This window comes from Mustela nigripes, chromosome 7 (assembly GCF_022355385.1).
Source record: "Mustela nigripes isolate SB6536 chromosome 7, MUSNIG.SB6536, whole genome shotgun sequence".
NCBI lineage: Eukaryota > Metazoa > Chordata > Mammalia > Carnivora > Mustelidae > Mustela > Mustela nigripes.
This window is the reverse complement of record NC_081563.1, coordinates 98,619,032-98,639,511: the sequence shown is the minus strand read 5'-3', so window position 1 is coordinate 98,639,511 and position 20,480 is coordinate 98,619,032. Positions and strand designations below refer to the sequence as shown.

Here is a 20,480-nt window from a genome sequence, read left to right as displayed (position 1 = left end):
GCCTCTGGGACCCAGGACATCCCTCCACTTACCCTGCGGGATGGATGGCTCTCCTCACCCTCTCATTAAATTATCAAGGCTAACTCGGACTGCCTTTCTTAAACCCACATCATTTCTTTGCCTTCAACCTGAAATGAGCCCTTGCCTTTGTGTCAGCCTCTTTTGAAATGGCAAACAAGTGACAAAGGCTTGCAGCACTGCCTTGAGCTGCTTTTGTACAACTGGCTCAAGGTCAACTTGGTCATTGTGAGGACATAGGACACCTCAGCAGTGAAGGGTCCCGGGAAAGGGGAGAGTCCACAAGGCTGGCACAGAGCCGGGAGGATTGACTGGTGCTTGGGCAGGTGGTGTGCCAAGATGGGCTTGGAGCAGTATCTATACTCAGAGAGGTCGGCTTCTGGCTATAAGGGCATACGATGGCTGCACACAGAATCAGAGCACACTTGCAGTTGCCTCTGTGCACCCTCATTTTTACTAAAACCAAAGGATATCCTACTACATGGTTAACTTCAGTTTATCTATATCACTTGTTAGAATCCAGTAAACACGTGCATGCATTGAAATTTACACACACTTTAAAAGAAATGTCTTAACTCCTATTGCTGGTAAAGCGGCTTGGCATTTAGTTTTGTCTATAATTGGGTGTATTTTTAAGGTTTTGACAGAAACTTTATTTTAAGCAGCAGGCAGCAAAAAATAATTCAAACCTTAATATTCATAAAAAATTATTCAACTGCAGGAAAACCTTCACTTTGTGGTTTTCACTCTTCTTTCTTGTGGAATCCATCCTGGCAATGGCTCTGGCCTGCTAGAAGTACAGAGAACACCATTATATTGTGCAGTGATCACACACTTTATCTGGCTTTCTAGTTTTCCTTGGTTCATCAGGAGTGGCCTGATGAACCAAAGAATCCACTGTGACAACTCTATTCTCAGAACTTGCTCTACAGAATGCAGTTCACTCTGAGAGATGCCAAGAAGCTCCCAATGCTTCCAAAATACCACTCCTTATTCTCTACTATTAGAGATTATGTTCTTTGGCTCTTTCCAGTATCCATTCTTTTCTGTTAAAGCGAATAATATTGGAAAAGGCACTGTACTGGACTTATTTGTGCTAAAATATGAATGGTTTATCAAATTCGGCTTCTTCCTGCCAGAGAATTTAGGTGGAAGGGAGAGGAGGGAAAGTGGGAGGAGAAGGTTGAAACAGGGAGATTATGGATGCATAGAGGGGAAGCAATGAGCCACAGGCAAAACCCACTCCATGGATCCATTTTGCGAATAAAAGAATCTGTGCAAACCTGAATCTCCTGGAGATCTGATCAAAATGCAGATTCAGATTCAGCCAGTCTGGGGACAGCCTAAGACTTTTCATTGCTAACAAGTTCTTGGGCGATATCAATGCTACTGGTCCATGAGCCACACTGGACAGGGCAAGGGAGCCAGAAGGGAAGCGATGGACAAAGGTGTTAGGTCAGTGGTTCTACACCTTGCCTTGACATCTGTATCATCTGCAGAGTTTTGTTTTTTTTTTTAAACTACTGGTTTTAAACTACTGCCCAAGTCCTGCCCCCAGACCAATTAAATCAGAATCCAGGGGTCACTCAAGTATTCATACTTCTAGAATGCAATTCTACTGAGCAGCCTAAGTTCACTGCTAACCAAAACGTTGTTGATAATTAACGTATTCACTCACCAAGACTAAGGCAAGGCATCTCAGCTAAGGGATGGGACTCTACAGTGCCTGGCAAGCAGTTGGTACTCAAGAAATACTTGTTAAGTGAAAAAAAATAAACAAACTATAGGTTGAATGCTTGAAGGAAAGCCAAGAGCCCAGAGAATGTAAAGAATTGAAGTTCTGACTTTGAAATGCCAAGGGACAAGATTGAGATTGGAGGACAGAACGTCTTTCCCATTACTCCTTCAGATCCGCTGTGCAGATACTCAATTCTGCTCATAACAGGAGGATCCGAAGCCAGAAATACTACCGTGGTTTTATCCCAGGTTTTGCCAAGCATGACCCATCACAACACACCTGCACAGTTTTTGCAATGGTGCTATTATTTCCCCGAGCAGATTTCCTTAAATTGACTCACATCTTCAACATAAATGAATGTGTTTTCAAGGGAAAACTATAAATCCCTATTTCAAACAGAGAAACAACCTACATCCCTTGACATAAATGGAAGTAATTGGCAAAATAAACACAATAAAAACAACCCAAGTTGGTGCCCCACCTGCCCGTGCTTGCCTCTGTCAGATAAGGAGATGAATGGCCAGAAATAGGGAGGCATGAAAGACATGGCGTACTTGATGGAGACCTGTCGTTGCCATAGTAAGAAGGATGGAGGAGTGCTTTGGGAGAAGTCACAATCTGATGTTACTGAAGGGACCACGGGAAAGCCTCTCATGGAACACAACTATGGGCCGGTGATTTTCAGACGGCATTCAGAAATCCATGAGCCACCACAAGTGCTGAAGAGTCTCTGGAGAAAGGAGGAGGAGGAGAAGGAGAGAAAGGAGAAGAAGGAAAAGAGGATGAGGAAGGAGAAGAAGAAGGAGGAGGAGAGGTATTTCCAAGATTTCCGTTTCTGAGGACTCCACTCGCCACTGCTGTTTGTCTCACATAGAGTATAATGCCTGTTTCTCAAAAAAAAAAAAAAAAAAAAAGTCCCCCTTCTAAGAGGAACAACATAAGCAACAGAGGAAGAAGGGAGTCGCTTAAGACTTGCTGTTGAGAGCAGGAAAACGAGCTTTCTCTTTGAAGGCATACCTGCTGCTTGAGGCCTCAAAGACATCATACCTACCTTGGATGAGAGACTCTACTAAACCAACTACGCTGTTCAGAGAATGAACAGACCATACAAAGGAAGAGATGTGCCCCCCGCCTCTTGAGTGAGGTGTGTCCCGGGGTGGGAGTTACATTATTGGCTCAATGTACCTGCTCAGATTTGGACAGAATGACCCACTGACATTTAGGGAGTACATCCACTAAGTTGGCCCTTTCTATTTGCTAGGTATTTGGTTTTTTCTCTTTTAAACAATGAATGCAATAGAAGGCTCTGGTTATGGTTCTTATTATGCAGAACAGCATGACGGCATGGTTAGAGGAGAAGCCTCCGGAGCCAGACTGCCTGGTCTAAATCCCTACTCCGTCTCTTTTTCATCTGTGAGACCTCAGGCAAAATACTCAGCCTCTCTGTGCCTGGGTTTCCTCACTCACAGAATGAGAGTGATAAGAGTATTTTCTACCCCATAAGGATATCAAAGAGTCCCTCGCACTCGTTATGAGTTACCTGTTATCATACAGCAAAAAAAAAAAAATTTTTTTTTACAGAGAACAAAAGGTTATGCTGTGAAAATTATGTCTTCCTTCCACCGGAGACCCCAAGCCCCTCTGTAGAGGCAAAGCGCTTTATAAAAAGGCTCTTGGGTATCTTTCCAGAAAAACTGCGTGTATTTATCACCGAGAATACCCTTCTCTTCAGTGCAAATGGGAGCTCGCAAGGCCCTCCATTGTACATACTGCCTTTCTTACTTGCAATATTTCCTATTTCCTAGGAATGAGTTCATGGTAGGCTTGACCCCTCAATCATGGTGGGGGCTGCAGAGTCTTAAGGGTGCCCCATCATTTATTTCAGTTGTCCCAGCTGTTGGACACTGAAGCTGCTTCTGGTGTTTCACCTTTATGATAAGAGTGTGGCCATGAATACACTAAAAAGCAAGTATTTCATGTTATGTGCAAGTACACCTTTAGGATAAATTCTTCCAAGTGGGACAGCTGGGTCAAAGAGTCTGTGTGTCTTTTATTTGGATGGATATTGCCAAATTTCTCTTCTGAGAAATTGTACTGACCGCCTGGTACACAAATGTCTCCCCTCCTTCTCAGAAAAATGTTTTAAATCCATAAAACAAAATATATGAGATAATCAAAGAAAACAACTATATTGAAATGCAGTTTTCAGTGTATAAAAATACACCTGTGCTGAATGGTGGTGTGTATCATTCTTTCTTAATGCATTAATCAACAACATTTAGTGGCAGGGAGGACTGAGTAGAAAAGCTATTTCAGCCCATCAGCAAGCACTATAATGCGATATGACAGTACGTATTGGTGACAAGCTCACAGGTCCCGCTAATAATACGGTGGCTTGGAGTCTGAAGCCAGAATTGAAGGAAATGCTAAATCTGGGTTGGCAGCTAGTGAAAATAGAGATGTAAATTCTTTCTGAACAAGTATGGGACCCTGTCGTAGAGGCAGCTCTCGGAGCCTCATTACAGTGAATGGCAGTTTCTCCTCAAAAGCGTCAGGTCAGCCTGGATTTCACACGTTCAGAATAGCTCTTAAAAAATTCATGGGTGGGAATCAGTCTCAACCAGCCTAATACAAGCTTCATAGGATTTTTAAAATAACCAGACAAGTCAAGGATAGATAGACAGAGATAACTCTACGGCAACCATCCAGAGGTATGGCTTTGACTGTTTCTTGGAGATATAACCTCACCCCTTCCATCAATACTTCAATACATCTGCTCTTCTACCCCACAGGGTTCAGTAGACTATTAAATAAAATGAGAGAAAGGCTCTGCATTAACCATTGGGAATTAATACCAATTCCTCCTGTTATGTGTAGTGTTTAGAACCTCTCTCAGATCTGCCTAGAAGAGCAACCTGATGGTCAAAGGAAGGGACTGCTCAGCTTTGGAAAACAGAGGAAGCCCAGTGGTCCAGGATATAGCTTGAGGGCATATGATCCTTGCCCGGCCCAGCTATGATGTTAGTTTGTTTTCTCACCCCAAGAGTACTCTGGGGACTACAGAAGTCACCAGAATTTACAGGAGCAAGAAGGAAGTGGTGGTGAGAGTTGTCAAATCCACCATCAGAGAACACACCATCGCTGGAAAAATGCACAACTGTGGCCATCTCAGGGGTATAAAAGAGAGATTTCAAACACTTCTGAAGATGTATCTTTTTTTTTTTTTAATTTCTGAGGGCTAGAGTAATGTTAAATTTCATTAAGTTTTACAGCTAGACTTAATATAGACATAAATCCCTTTAATGTTGGTTTCAGTCAAAAGTGAGCTGAACATTATCATTAAAGCAGTGCATGTGGGAGAATTATTTGAGGAAAATCAAAATAGGCACAGTTGGGAACATTCAGCCATGACCATATTTGATGCAAGTAGGCACAATAGCAAAATTCTCTAGACTCTAATGGCCTGGGCTATTTTGCTGCTCAGTTTCCATACAGATGAGCTTTGTTCTGGGGCAATATGGTTGCAGTTTGCAAGTCTATCCGGGGAAGCTCATTTCTCTTTCATTAGTCCATGAGCACAGTGCAATTTCATCTAATACGGTTACATAGCTCCTGGCTGGGTTATATGGTTAAACGCCGTCAGGGAAAGGAGAAGTCAGAATAAAGAGACAAATGGGATGGATGTACTCTCTTGTTCTGAGTGCCTATAGCTGTTGGAATCTCATTGGTGATTAATCATATGCTATGTTGTACTCATAATACTCTTAATTGTTTGAGACATTAGGTAAGTCTGGTATTACCTGACGTTTCACAGGGGACATCTTGTCTCCCTGGTACAATTTTTTTGAGGTCTGAGCTTATATATGACGCTAACGAGGGGATGAACTTCTTGCCATGGTTCATAGATGTGGTTGTACTTACATGCATTTGTGTGAAATTGAGAAAAGCATTCCCTCCTGGTGCATGAATTGCAAAACAGCACCCTCCTTCTGGTCAAACAAATGAGAAAAGGGTGCCCACTCCCCAAGGACTGGCCAATTATTTTTTCAAGTCCCACCCCAGCGCATACGGCTCGTGGAGTCCAGTGCAGCCTTTAATTGCTCCCCTTTGTTATGCACCCTTATGCAAGGCACAACCTGGACGACTGTCCATGGCAGCTCTGATTAAAGATACCACTTTCTTAATTTTATAGTCAGACCACAGAGTTTGTTCCTCAGTGCTCTAAAAATATCTGTTCTCTCATGGAGCAGTGGCCCCCCATGTTAACTGTATTGATCTATAATGAAAGCTTGTCTTGTAAGAATGTCAACACAGCACCACAAAAATGAAAGATGGGTAAGGCCTTGTAAGGCACACACCATATGTACGCGTATCACCTGGCAATCACCTCTGCATGCCAGAGGGCTATTCACTACCATTACTTGCTGCTCTCTGCCAAGAGTGATTGGTCTGACTTTGGGAACAGATAGGACACTTGTAGATTGAAAGACAAAGATCTAGAGGGCTATTGCCCCTAGAAGCAGCCCGCAACCAGTGATGGACAGGGATAGTGGAAACAATGTTGGGACTTCCTGCCATCCTAGCCAGATGCTCTCTTCTGCTTCCATGAGTGTCCCTTTCAGTTTCTGACCAAAGTCACACCTGAGGACCCACGTTGGATTGGTGTGAGAGCCAGGGGAGGGAAACATCAAACTCTTAGCAGTGTACTGAGGCTAGCGGATATCAGATTCCTTTTCAGCAACTACAGCCCTCCTAATGAACAGGGCATGGGATAGGTATGTCTGAGAACAAAGGAGGTCCTTCAGGATGACAAGGATTGGGTGAAATAGTGTAGGCCTCAGGCTCTCAAAGGGTGGCCTGGGGACCGGAGAGACCTAAGATGACAGCAAAGGGCTGGCAAACTCTCTAAAAGGTAGTAAATATTTTAAGATTTGCAGGCTTCTATCACAAATTTACTGTCATGATTTGGAAGCAGCCTTTGGCAATAAAACAAATAGACATGGTTGTGTGCCAATAAAACTTTATTTACAAAAACAGGTAGAGGGTCGGATTTGGCACATACCATATTTTGTGACTCTTGCTATAGGTGATCACAGAAAGTGAAGGACCTGGAAGAAGAAGACGGAGGTGAGGGAGTGCCCACACTGTTAGGGAATGCACTTGATGGCTTACATTGATTCATTTTATCCTCATAACAACCAAGTACTTACAGATTTATCATCTGCATTTTAAAGACGGTTTCCTGAAAATAAGAAAATTGCCAAAACCAAACAGCCCAGGTTTGAAACCAGATCTATTTGATTTGAAGGCATCTCTCTCCAAGCTGACGCCTACAGACACCTTCATTGTGTACAACCCAGGAGGCAGAGTCCACAGATCCCAGAGGCATTAAATTCTAAATCTGGGCGGAGGGGGGACAGAGTGGCAGTGCCAGAGACAGGTTCAGTCTCAAGGGCCTTAGAAGCTTCTCTGAGAGTGTTAAAGCAAGGGGCATAGTTGCCACTGTGTTCACCATCAGTTTTCACAGTGAGACCAGCCCCGGCATCCGACCCATGCCATTTGCCAGTCTGTGACTTTGGAGGCTGCATGAAGGCAACATCTCAAACATAAGAAGTCAGAAGATTTTTTTTTTAAGATTTTATTTATTTATTTGACAAAGAGAGATTACAAGTAGGCAGAGAGGCAGGCAGAGAGAGAGAGAGGAGGAAGCAGGCTCCCTGACGAGCAGAGAGCCCGACGCGGAACTCGATCCCAGGACCCTGGGATCATGACCCGAGCCGAAGGCAGCAGCTTAACCCACTGAGCCACCCAGGCACCCCAAGAAGTCAGAAGATTTCTTGAAAATAAGTTCCTGTCCTCTCCTAGCTTAATGTGCAGGTGGGGCATCTGATGGAAACAAGTACATGGTACAAATAACCGTCGGAGGGCTTGGATAAGAATCAGTGTCATAATCATTAAAGTTCCTTTCTATGGGCTAATCCAGTCTTGATTTCTGACTATGCATTCAAATACTCAGAAATTATGAAATACCAGAGGGTATTTTTCTTTTTCCTCCTGCACTCAACTCTTATAAGAGAAAGGAACCAATATCTGAAGTTTCTTCCAGAAATAACTTCCAGGGAAGCCCTGAGGTCAGTTTGGATTCAGTCCAGTCTTCTCACTTTCAGGACGATGGTACAATGATAATTCAAAGTACTTTGTGATGACTCTGAATCATCCTGATCCTGAATCACCAATGATTAAATTATGTTCACTAAATAACTAGTATTTTCTAAAGCAAGAAAGTAGACTGATGCATTTGCAAAAGAAGTTATGAAAGAATTTAAACCAAAACAAGCCAATGGCTTAGCCTGGGATGACCAAAGCATTAAATTTACAGAGACACCACTGCCCCCTCAATGTCCACCTTAATCGCTCTTTTAGAAAATTCTGGCATAACTCAAGGCTGGTTTAATTTATTCCCTTACACAAATAATTTTATGGATGACAACTATGTGATTCAAATCCATAAATGACTCGGTTTTAGCTATAAAAGTATAAACAGAATGCTTACCAAAAGTTGCTCACTGTTCTTTCTTGCTATAAACCATTTGATTTTTAGCCAAAAGACCTACAGCTAAACAAGCGCTACTGTTTGCCTTCATTAACACTCAGTATAAACTGTTACACAAGGAATTAAGCATTAGTCATCAAATTAATTAAAAGACAACAAAACAGTGCAACCATCTCAACACTCAAAGGTGAATTTGACCCCAGAAAATATGGGGTCTTTCCCTTCTTAGAAAAGTGGTCCCAGAGTTCTGGGGATTCTTGGCTGCAAGTTCGGCCGTGAGATCTGTGCAGTACCCTCTCCAGGCCCTGCCCACCTTCAGGGCAAGCAATTTTCTCCAGGGCAAGGTTGGAGACCAAAGACCTCAGCCCAGACCATGGGTAATTATTATCAACCAGAAAAGTGAGTCAGGGTGAAAAGCTTGTGAACCAGGCAATCAGACAGCAAACACAGAGGTGCAGAAAATTCCAATTTTTCTTTTCTCTAATGGAATTTAGCTTCTATCTGCCAGCCTCATTGCCCTCACTCAAGGCAAAAATTTGACATTGGTCAACTCAGGTGTTGCCCCCACCATCCTGTCTCCAGGATTGACCTTGAGCTTCAAAGGACTAGCACAGCCTTAGGAGAGTGTGCAAGGGTGCTGACGTTTTCATCTCATCATCTGTGCCCCTAGATTCCACTCTTGCATCCCCATTTCCACTGGTCTTGGTTGTAAGTCCATGCAGATCCTGCCCCAACCCTGAATCCTCAGTGTCCTAACCCCTGAAATTTCTAGGCCAGCTGGTTCTCACTGTCATGTCCTCACCACCACACTCTCCCACAGGATATTCCTGCTGCCAGCTGCTCCACACTGATGGTCAGAGGAATGCAGAGTGGGACCACCCCAAGTCCCTGAGCTAAGACACCCCTGAGAGCCACTGCTGAACTACAGCAACCGACCCCTGTTCTAAGATGAGTCCCAGGCCTTTCCAAGGTTGGACATTCCAAAATACCTCCATCCTACTCAGAAGAAAGTAGCACTTTGCACCCTTTCTGGGTGTCCCACAATGGCTACTCATTGAATTTTCCTTCCAATTTGCCTTAGACCAGGGGATTTTTCTCCCTTCTATGGAGAAAGGAACTAGGCTTAGCAGTCTTCCAAATCTATTACTTAGGTTTCAACCCCAGCTTTAAAACCCAAAAGAAAAGTACTAACTTGAATTTCTCTCGATTGCCCATCCCCCAACTGTACCTAAGAATGCTCTTGTCTCAAAAATTCAGAGAACGTTAGGGGTAACTGAACATAGTTATTATTTCAAAATAGTACCTCTCAAAACAACTGAAAGCCAAACAGTTCAAGAAAAGTAAAAACAAAACAAAACAAAAAACATGCCAAATATGTCTCCCAGAGACAGAAAATATAGACCAGGTTGAGAATTAAACTTTTTAAAAAGGTAAATGAGAGTAGTTTGGGATCTAAAGGAAGAAGGAGGAGCAGATCATTTGGAACCAACAATTATGGCCGGAGGAGACAGAAGGATGTCCTCTCTGATGATCACTTATTAAAGGAAGACCTGGATTCTAGAATAAAGGATAGGCTTGTTCAACACCACAGATAAAAAGGACTGGTCCAAATTTTGAATGGGGTTGTGGAAGGTGGAAAATGAGGAATTAGTTTTTGATGGGAATGAAGTTTCTGTTATGCTGAGTAATTTCTAGAGCTGTGTTGTGCAACACAGCCAGCAATACAGTATTATGTACTTTAAACTGTGGTAAGAGGATAGATTTCATGTTAAAGGTTCTCACCAACAAAATCAAAAACAACACCCAGACACAAATAAGCACACAGAAATCTAAGGAGGTGATGAACATGGTGTAGCACCTTGGTTGTGGCAATGTGATCACAGGTGTATGCATATGCACAATCTCATTACATGTGAAATAGACCAAGTATACTTCAATAAGGCCCCAAATTCTTATATTAAAAAAAAAAACTGGGGGGCGCCTGGGTGGCTCAGTGGGTTAAAGCCTCTGCCTTCGGCTCGGGTCATGATCTCAGAATCCTGGGACTGAGCCCCACATCGGGCTTTCTGCTCAGCAGGCAGTCTGCTTCCTCCTCTCTCTCTCTCTCTGCCTGCCTCTCTGCCTCCTTGTGATCTCTGTCTGACAAATAAATAAAATCTTTAAAAAAAAAAATTGGGAGTGCCTGGGTTCAGTCGTTTAAGCGTCTGCCTTCAGCTCAGGTCACGATCCCAGAGTCCGGGGACGGAGTCCGACATCCAGCTCCCTGCTCAGCTTCTCCCTCTGCCCTTCTTCCTGCTTGTGCACTCTCCTTTCTCTCTCTCTCTCTCTTTCTCAAATAAATAAGTAAAATCTTTTAAAAAAAATTTTTTAAACACCACACACAGAAATAAACTCAATATGGATGAAAGACCTACAAGTGAGAGAGAACACAGGCAGCAATCTCTTTGCCATTAGTTGTAGCAACTTCTTACTAGTTGTTTCTCCTGAGGCAAGGGAAGCAAAAGCAAAAATGAACTATTGGGACTTCTTCAAGATAAAAAGTTTCTGTACAGTAAAGGAAACAATCAATAAAACTAAAAGGCAACCTTCAGAATGGGAGAAGATATTTGCAAATAACATATCTGTTAAAGGGTTAGTATCCAAAATCTATAAAGAACTTATAAAACTCACCACCACAAAAATGAATAATCCAATTTAAAAATGGGCAGAAGACATAAACAGACATTTTTCCATAGGAGACATACAGATGGCCTACAGACACAAAAAGATATTCAACATAACACATCATCAGGGAAATACAAATCAAAACCACAGTGAGACATCACCTCACACTTATCAGAATAGCTAAAATTAACAACTCAGGAAACAGCAGATGTTGGTGAAGAGATAGAAAAAGGGAAACCCTCTAACACTGCTGGTGGGAATGCAAACCGGTGCAGCCACTCTAGAAAACAGTATGGACTTTCCTCAAAAAGTTAAACATAGAACTACCCTATGACCCTGCAATGGCACTAGTAAGTATTTACCCAAAGAATACAAAAATACTAATTCAAAGGGATAAATGCACTCCAATGTTTATAGCAGCATTATTTACAATAACCAATTATGAAAAAAGCCCAAATGTCCATCAACAGATGGATGGATAAAGAAGGTGTGGTGTGTGTGTGTGTATGCATATGTATATATGTATGTATATATATACACACACACATATATATACACATAAAACACACACACACACAGTGGAATATTATTCAGCCATAAAAAAGAATGAAATCTTGCCATTTGCAACACTGTGGATGGAGCTAGAGAGTACTATGCTAAATGAAATAAGTTAGTCAGAAAAATTCACATGTGGGATTTGAGAAACAAAACAGATTAACAAAGAAAGGAGAGGCAAACCAGAAAACAGACTCGTAACTATAGGTGGGTTAAATGGTGATGGGCATTAAGGAGGGTTATGATGAGCACTGGGTATGTAAGTGATGAATCACAAAATTCTATACCTGAAACTTACAATACACTATACGTTAATTAACTGGAATTTAAATAAAATCTTGGGAGAAAAAAAAATTTAAATTTCAGGGTGACATCTACCCCAAACACCACATTTATTTAAATAAATTAGTATTATAATTCTGCCTATTACAACTACTGGGGACAGATCATCTTTTGTCATCCAAGAAGTGGAAACACAAGCTAATGGAATTCATCAATGTGCTCTTAAAAACATTATGCCACTAATGCATCAGGTTCAGAAACTGAAGCGTTTTACATGACAAAAGGGCACAATTCTTGGAAATGTCTCAGGACCCGTGAATCAAGAAATGACCACACTGGAAAATACATCGAACCCAGTGCTCCCCAGCCCCCTGTCTGCTGTGGACCAGGAAACCCTCCAGAGCTTTACTGCAGAACTCAAAAACAAAGCAGAGAAAAATGGCATTCTCATTTTCAGTGTCCCAGGCAAGGAGAGAAGGCAGTGAGAAGGGATGGATTAGTCTCCAAAAGGTGGTGGATCATCTCCCATCGTGGACCAAAATAAAAGGCTCATCAACTAAAGACCAAAATGGAAAATAATTTAAGCGGATATGGAATTAGTTTCCATGGGGAAAGGACTCTCCATGGGAAAGGCAGGGGTGTTGGAGGCATAGAATTTAAGCTTCGAACTGAATACTGTAGGGTATACGAGTACTCCCCATTTGTAAATGTCTACTTATTTATTTCATCATTTGTTGCTCTGTGCCCACCCCCCACACTGGGCTGTAAGTTACATGGGCAGAGATATCACCAACTGCATTCCCATATTTGGAAAAGTGTCTGGCATAGGTTAGACTCTTACTGACGTGTGTCGAGTGAGTAAATGAAGTTGATATCGTGTCGATGTTAGGGGCTTGGGTGGGTGTTTCACACCCATGAATATAAAGGAAACAAGCCTATGTCAGTCTGAAGCTGGGAGCTGGAAGTGAGCCTTCTGCATAAAGCAAGAAAACTCCAGAGGTTGCCTCCCTTGTGACATAAGATCTCGAACCTTCTGACCATCAGTCCAAGGACATGTAAGTCCTAGATCCCAGGTGAACCTCATTTACCCACAGGTGGTGACTCAACTTAAAACGGAGGCAGTCCTGGAGAGTGTAAGACTCCAATTTGCCGGTTCTTGGAAGGTCTGAATTAGAATGGGGTGAGGAACCCTGGGAAGCATAAAAGGAGAACAAAGAGATCCAAGGACCCACCAGCTCTGGCACCATTTGGTGAGGGCTGGTCTAGCGCGGAACATTAACAAAGCACTCCACAAAGGGCCTGTAACCATAAAATAGTCATGTCTTGCAGCTTTTTCTCTTGCCTCAACACATCTGGCTTGATTGAATTAATGAGACAACTTGTGTTTTTCAGAACGCCGAGGCAAGCTATGACTTCAGCGGCAATGACCCCTATCCTTACCCTCGATACACAGATGACTGGTTCAACAGGTAAACTGGGTCTCGTGGGCTGTCTTTGACTTTAGATTTGGGGGTTTTATTTAACACTGCTTTGTTTTTAAAGCTTGAGCATCACCAACAAGATTAATCTCCCTGCTTCACTAAATTATATTGTGACTTTTCTCCTTCATAGCTACATTCTCTAAATTCTTAGATTTTGTTAATACGGCAGCATTCCTCTAAAACTGACTTTTGATTCTTTTCTTCTCTTGAATTGGGAGTTATTTGCCACTTTATTAAAGATAGCAGAAAGTAAAAATAATGAGAAATCCTTTTTTCAACCTAACCGAATGTGAATTTAAAACACATTCATTTCACTTGATCCGTTGAAGAGAACTATTTTGCCTCTCTGCTCTGTGTCCAAATGTTTTTGAAAAGTGTTTCTGCTGTAACCTCATAAGAGCTCAAATAGTTCTCTTCAACTAAATAGTAAGCATTATTGGCAAAGGTTTGAAGTATTTTTTTAATTGACGTATGATCGATACATAACATTATGTTAATTTCAGGTATATGACATAGTGATTTGATATTTGCATATATTACAAAATGATCCCTACCTTAAGTCTAGTTGGTACCTGACACCATGCCTAGTAACACAAAATATTTTTTATAGTGATGAGGACTTTTAAGATCTGGTCTCTTAGTCACTTTCAAATATATAAGGCAGTATTATCAACTCAGAGGGTTGAAGTATTGCTCGGCATCTTGTCAGTTGAACTACTCCATGGTCCGTCCAAAGTTGTGCCTTTTCTTCAGCCTCTCCTGCTTCCAAACATGTAAATATGTAGTATCTTTTCTCTAAGTAAAATTCTTGCCTAGATGGTTGATTGCTTATAAGAAATATCAAGAAATAGAGATGAGTGACTTGCCCCCTTAGAATCAATACAGTTTCAGACATAGTGCTTGCTTATTATTGATGTTCTTGGGTCAAATTCATGAAAACGTATGAACTTCAATTAATGGTTTAACAGTATGTGAACATCGCTTTTACTTCCCATGGCAAACTCATGTAGATAAAACAAATGTTGTCATTCTCTGTTCCGTGATTTTTTTTTAAGTGAGGAGGGGGTTGGTTGGCAAGGTTGAATGACTTCCTGGTCAAACAACTAGTAAGTATCAGAGCCAATGCTTGAATCCAAGCTTCAGACATGTTTCTAAATCCAAATTGTACCATTCTTTAATAAGCATCAATTTTATTATAAAAGACAGAAAGCATGACAACCAAAGGGTAGCCAGGGATGGGTCCCCAGTGGCCCAGGCAGCTCAGACTCTGTCCTTACAGTTAACAAGCTGACCAGTGTATGTCTGAGGCACAGTAAGTGCACATGAGTTGGGGACTTGGCGATTATAAAAAATACAGAAAAGAATAAAGAAGAAAAAAAAAACAATTAAATTTGCAACATTTTATTTATTTTTTTAAGATTTTTATTTATTTATTTGACAGAGATCTCAAGCAGGCAGAGAGGCAGGCAGAGACAGAGGGGGAAGCAGACTCCCTGCCGAGCAGAGAGCCTGATGCAGGGCTCAATCCCAGGACCCTGAGATCATGACCTGAGCTGAAGGCAGGGGCTTTAACCCACTGAGCCACCCAGGTGCCCCAAATTTGCAACATTTTAAAAAGATCATCGCTGATGTCCAATAACACAGTTTACTCTATCAACTTCCAAAGCTGCTTTAAAATGATCCTGCAGTGTTTGGAGGTGTGTTTAGGGAATGAGGATGTATCAAAAAGGTCTGAGAACTTCTGACACGAAGCATCTCGTATCTTCCATGACTTACAGCCATAGATCCTGACATACCCTGAGCAAATACACCATTTCCAGACACAGGGATGTGAAATTTCCAAATTGATGTCACTAAGTCAGAGGTGAGACATAATTGGGGATGGTGGTTTGGAACATTGCACTGAGAAGGACCAAGAAGGAACATCTGACTTCAGCATGGGGGAGTATCAATCATCCACACGATAACTAAGCCAGTAGATATGAAATTAATCTTTGACTGATTGATTCAGGTACAAAAATACAATCAACACTATGGTTTTCATCCCCACCCCACTACATCCCATTTTCTGAACCCTAACACAACCTCTCCAAGCAAGTCTTCTTGTGGAATGTGCTGTAAGAATACACTTTAAATACACAAATAAGGAAAAACCAGAGATGGCTTCTATTTGAAATGTTTCCATCGGCAAACTTGCTCTTGAGAGTTCAAATTGAAACTGACTAAAATCCTCTAACAAGGACTGATCAGGGCTTATTGCAATACAATTCTTCACTGCAATGGTGAATATTCCCGAGTATCCAAGTGCCTGAGACACCATTTCATGAGTCAGGCACGTATGATCCTGGCCTGTTAGGAAACCACTGATGCAAGACCCAGGACCTACTTTGACCTATAAATGGGGCTTTTCCCAATTATCAAGTCATGCTTGAAGATCCTTGTCTACCACGGTTTGTTATTACAAAGACCAGATGGTACCCACTCAAACCATGACCTCTCAAAGCATAATTACTATTGGCAATGCCTCTGGAAAGAAGGTGGGTCAAAGTTCAAGCCCACAGCACTGGGAGGATCTGTGGTCCAAAACTCTGGGTCTGTCCTGGAGATAATTCCTTCTTGGCACAAGGAAACGTTGAATATAGCATCCTTTCCATGAGTGTAGGGTACGTTTATTTAAAATTCCCTGAATGAAATATTTGCCTGGTATTTTCTTCAGTATAATGTAGGGCTTGAGGCAGGAGGAAGAAAAATGAGTTGGCAAATACAGGAAAAAAACTTTGTCATAGGTTAGTAATTGTTAAAACCTAGGTTAAGGACATGAGATTCCACTCTACTCTTGTAAATATCGGACTTTTTCCATAATATGAAGTACATTTAAAAAGCATAGGGCGGGGCACCTTGGTGGCTCAGTAGGTTAAGCCTCTGCCTTCAGTTCAGGTCATAGTCTCAGGGTCCAGGGATCGAGGCCCGCATTGGGCTCTCTGCTCGACAGCGAGCCTGCTTCCCCCTCCCGCTCTGCCTCTCGGCCTACTAGTGATCTCTCTCTGTCAAATAAATAAATAAAATCTTTTAAAAATTAATTAATTCACTAATTAATTTTTTAAAAAACCATAGGGCATAATTTAGTTGGGTATTTATGAAACTATTAGTGTTGGTGTGCAAGCTTCTGAGGAGCTTGCAAATATCCTATGAACAGAGACAGAGACAGATGCCCAAATCACTATAGTGCTAAGCCCACAGCCAGGGCTAAAATAACACAAGGAAGCTAATGCCTATTGGGCAGTTGCTTTGCTCAAGGTGCTTTTTAAAGTACTTTGCATGTAGCCTTTCAATTAATTCTTATAATAACCCTTGGAAATAGCTATTAACCAGGATTATCTCCATTTCGAAAATGGAAGCACAGAAAGGCTTAGTAACTTGTGCGAGGTCACACTGCCAATAAGTGGTGGAGACAGGATTTGACACCAGTAAGGTGGCCATTGCATGTACTGCCTCATAAGAAAGATGCCTGGGAGAGCACAGAGAAGTGCAGAATTATCTCTGGCTGGAGAAGCTTAGAGAGGCTTCCATGAATAGGTGGCATTTGGTTTAAGGTTTGAATGAAGGTAACTGGTGGAGTTAAGGGGCATATTTAGGTGAAGGAAGAGAGGCAGGAGGTGCAGACATGTTCAGGAGATAGCCTAGACACGTGAACTGGGAGTTAGAGACTGGGATAGGGGCAGCATTCCAGGAAGGCTTCATGGAAGAGGTGTGCATGAATAGTTGACGCAGGTTGCTAGGAGAAAGGAGAGATTTTGTGATTGGGTCACAAACTGGGCCCGAGGCATAGATGAGGACCCTTCTCCCATTGCATCCAGGGAGTGTGTTTCCCTGGGGGCTCTGGGAGTCTTGAGTCCAGCACCTGCTTTTAGCTGGAGCTGTGCTTACTACCAGGCCAGTATGAGCCTCTGGCCAGCTATGCAGCCACCAAGGCATGCCAGTTTCTTCAGATGTTCTCCTCTGGGCATGGACACCAAGCCAGCACCACCTCTGCTCAGCAGACCGGGGACTCTTAAGAAATGCTAGTTTTAGCTGCTCTGAAACTCCAATAAAGGACTGGTGGATGTTGAGCAGCAATGAGCTTGTTCCTGTTGCTGTTCCAGCCGCACTGGTAGCCTCAAAGGCAGCTTAGAAGTTAGAAGCAATGGCTGGGCAGGAAAATGCAGTATCTCTCCTTCATGGGCTTTGCATTGCAATGGGAAATAGAAAACAAAATGCCCTACAAGGGCCACTCTCCAGCAAGCAAGCACTGTTCTCCTGGTTGGGAAACCGAATTTAATAGCAGAGTGTCTCTCCTGGGCTCTCCTCACACTTTAAACTAGCTTATCATCCCCTCTGCAATTCTTTGGTAACTGATTTTCCTCTGAGTGCACATTGCTTCAAGAACATATTCAAAACTCCCAGCCAAGGACTGTTTATGAAAGCAAACTTCATGCATATGTAGAACTGCTTTTAGGGGATATGTATATTAGAATTTCTTGCCCTGTGCTTAATTTGATTTTATAGGATTATTCCTTTTTAAGCAGAGCAAGTGTATTTATTCTACTGTGAACCATTTAATAATTACCTGCAGTATCCAAGCTCCAGGGAGATAGCTGAAACACAGTTGAGAAATTTGTAAAGGGAGTATAATTTCTTTCTAGCTTGTAATCAGAGAAATACAGACCGCCAAGCAAAATAATAATATAGTCATAGTAGGGGTAACCCAGTTTGCAAAAAGGTAGAAAACAATCCATGTTTAATGAACATCAATAATATGCAAAACAGATATAACTTGTTTCTTGTGTGGTATCAGCATCTAGCTTTACTTGTTTTTCCTTGCTGACACTCAACGCATATTGATTGGCTGGTTGATGGATGGGTGGCAGACCTTCTTGGCCATGCCTACGCGTTGAGGGCCCTTGACACCTGTCCGTTTTAGAATGGCTTGCTTCTTCCAAGGTTTGCAGCCCACACTTTGTCAATAATCTCCCAGCCTTGCTTGCTTTTAGGTCAATGTTTGGTGATGCATCACAGATCTGTATTCCATTTCTGTGCTGCTGTCCATAAAACTCCCTCTTGCATAGCATTTCTTTGACAGGCATTCACCACTGAAATGTCATCCCTGCCATCGGCAGAATTTATGGGGCATCACAACGGTGCTGCACGCTCTCTCGTGAGCCCTAACGAGTAAGAGATTCTGGATGAGAGGCAATTCCTGGCCACAAAGAGTTTACTATAAATTCAGAAAGGGAGAAGACATTTATTACTCAGGCAACCAAACTGGGGGTGAACAGAGGAAGAAGGGTAAACAGATGCTGAGGGACATGGATCTCTACGTGAGCTCAATTGATTGACAGCATTAGTTAAACCTTCAAATAAGCAAGATTCTCAGTGGTTAACTTTTTTTCTTATTAGAAGTCATATTTCATTTTGAAGAACACTGTGCAACAGGCCAAAAAAGAACCTGTGAGGAAAACAGCCATTTCTGGTTGGATATTTACACGTTGATGGAAACTGATGCTTTACCTGGGAGACACTTAATGGTGGAGAAATAGACGAACACCTTTCCCTCCTGTCTTTATGAATTAATTCTGAAATCAGCTCCTGGCTAATCAAACTCAAACTGTTTTCAAAGACCTAATCTAACTCCTTCTCTCATGTGAGCTTTGAGACAACCTCATAAGCCGATGTGAGCGCAAATGCTGCCCCTTGCCATTAACTATATCTACCCAAACCGGAGCATAGTGAAATCCTACATAGTTTAATTTTGTGAGCTGCTAGGAGCCATTGGTGAAATACCATACAGTTGTTTTTTTAAAAAATTTCTGGTTCCCTACCTGTATAAGACAGATCTTCATTATTTAGATTTTTCCCCTCAGTTCAAACAAATAGACATAACACAGAGGAGGGGGGTTTGGAGAGAATTACATAGACTGTAAAAGAAATCTCTGTATGTTGGTGTAGTCATTTCTACCTTGGAAACTAATATTATGCATGCCATATGGGGGACTTTTATGGCCCTCAGGTAGCAATAATTCTTTCCTTAAGGGAGAAAAATACAACAGATTATGATGGACAAATGTAGTGTTTTAACTGGTTGGAATAGATAAAGTGATCCCTAAATACTTTTCCCCATCTGTAAAATGGGCCTGAACTCCACCTAGACAGACGCATATATGGTACTTGGTTCAGAGCATGACACATGGTAGGCATTCCCTAAATGACAACAAATATAATTGTGAAATTCAGCAAAGGGATGTCTACAGGAGCTAAGACAGAGGTTCTCCAACTAGCTAGAAAATGGAGGGTTTATGCCAAAGGAGTCAATGGATGACCCAGCTATGGACGACCTCACCCACCTTTCTCAGCCATTCAATCTCTCATCTGAGCCTTTGACAAAAACTAGAAAACAGTAGCTCAAAGTTAAACTTTCTGGCCAGAGTCTGGTGCCTGTGTTTCTGCACTTCTGATTGAAAGAAGAGTTATATCCAAAGATGGCTTAAATGCATGAAACAAGGTTGATTTGTGGGGAAGATTGAAGTGCTTAGCATCTAAGGTGAGAAAGATGGAAAACCTCTTCACTTCTCCAGAAAGTACTGAGTGCTTGCCAGGTGACTTGGGGTTTTCCCCAGAAGCAGTTGTACATGCTGTCCTATCCAGCCGTTTGGGCTTACCCTTGGAGAGAGCATTCAATATAAGCCAGGAAACATGAATGACTGAGCCCTGCACTTCAGCTCCAATATATCGAACATGAAAGTATCTTTCTCCAAAGACATGGCTGAAAAGACTGTACCTAGCTGCTCTACAGTTCTGGTTGTGTAGGGATCTGTAGGCCTAGGGAAACTGGAGGCTAGAGCCTCATGTCCATGAACCTGGCCAAGTTGCCCACTGGCTTGCTTATCTCCAGTATCTCTGTGAATCAAGGGCCCTAAACCCTCATTATAAGCTTTGGCTGTGGGATATAGAACTAAGGAATCCATTAAAACAACTGTGGAACCAACAACTAGGAAAGGCGCCCAAAGGAAGAGAGAGAAAGAAAAGGAAACAAAACAAAAACCCTCCAACTTAATAACCTACAAGCTAACATTCCACAATATCTGGGGGGAAAAAACCCACATCAAACACAATTTAAAAGTCAAGATATGAGTTTATATCAAGTGCAATTAAT

At 42.0% G+C, this 20,480-nt stretch overlaps 1 protein-coding gene across 1 annotated transcript in view; it reads left to right on the top strand.

Moving 5' to 3' along the window:
- PCSK2 (proprotein convertase subtilisin/kexin type 2) overlaps nucleotides 1-20,480 on the top strand; it is a 266,931-nt gene that overhangs the window by 175,670 nt on the left and 70,781 nt on the right. Inside the window, exon 6 of the mRNA XM_059406505.1 lies at nucleotides 13,203-13,279. Coding sequence (XP_059262488.1) covers nucleotides 13,203-13,279 — 77 coding nt within the window. The remainder of the gene's footprint in view (nucleotides 1-13,202; nucleotides 13,280-20,480) is intronic.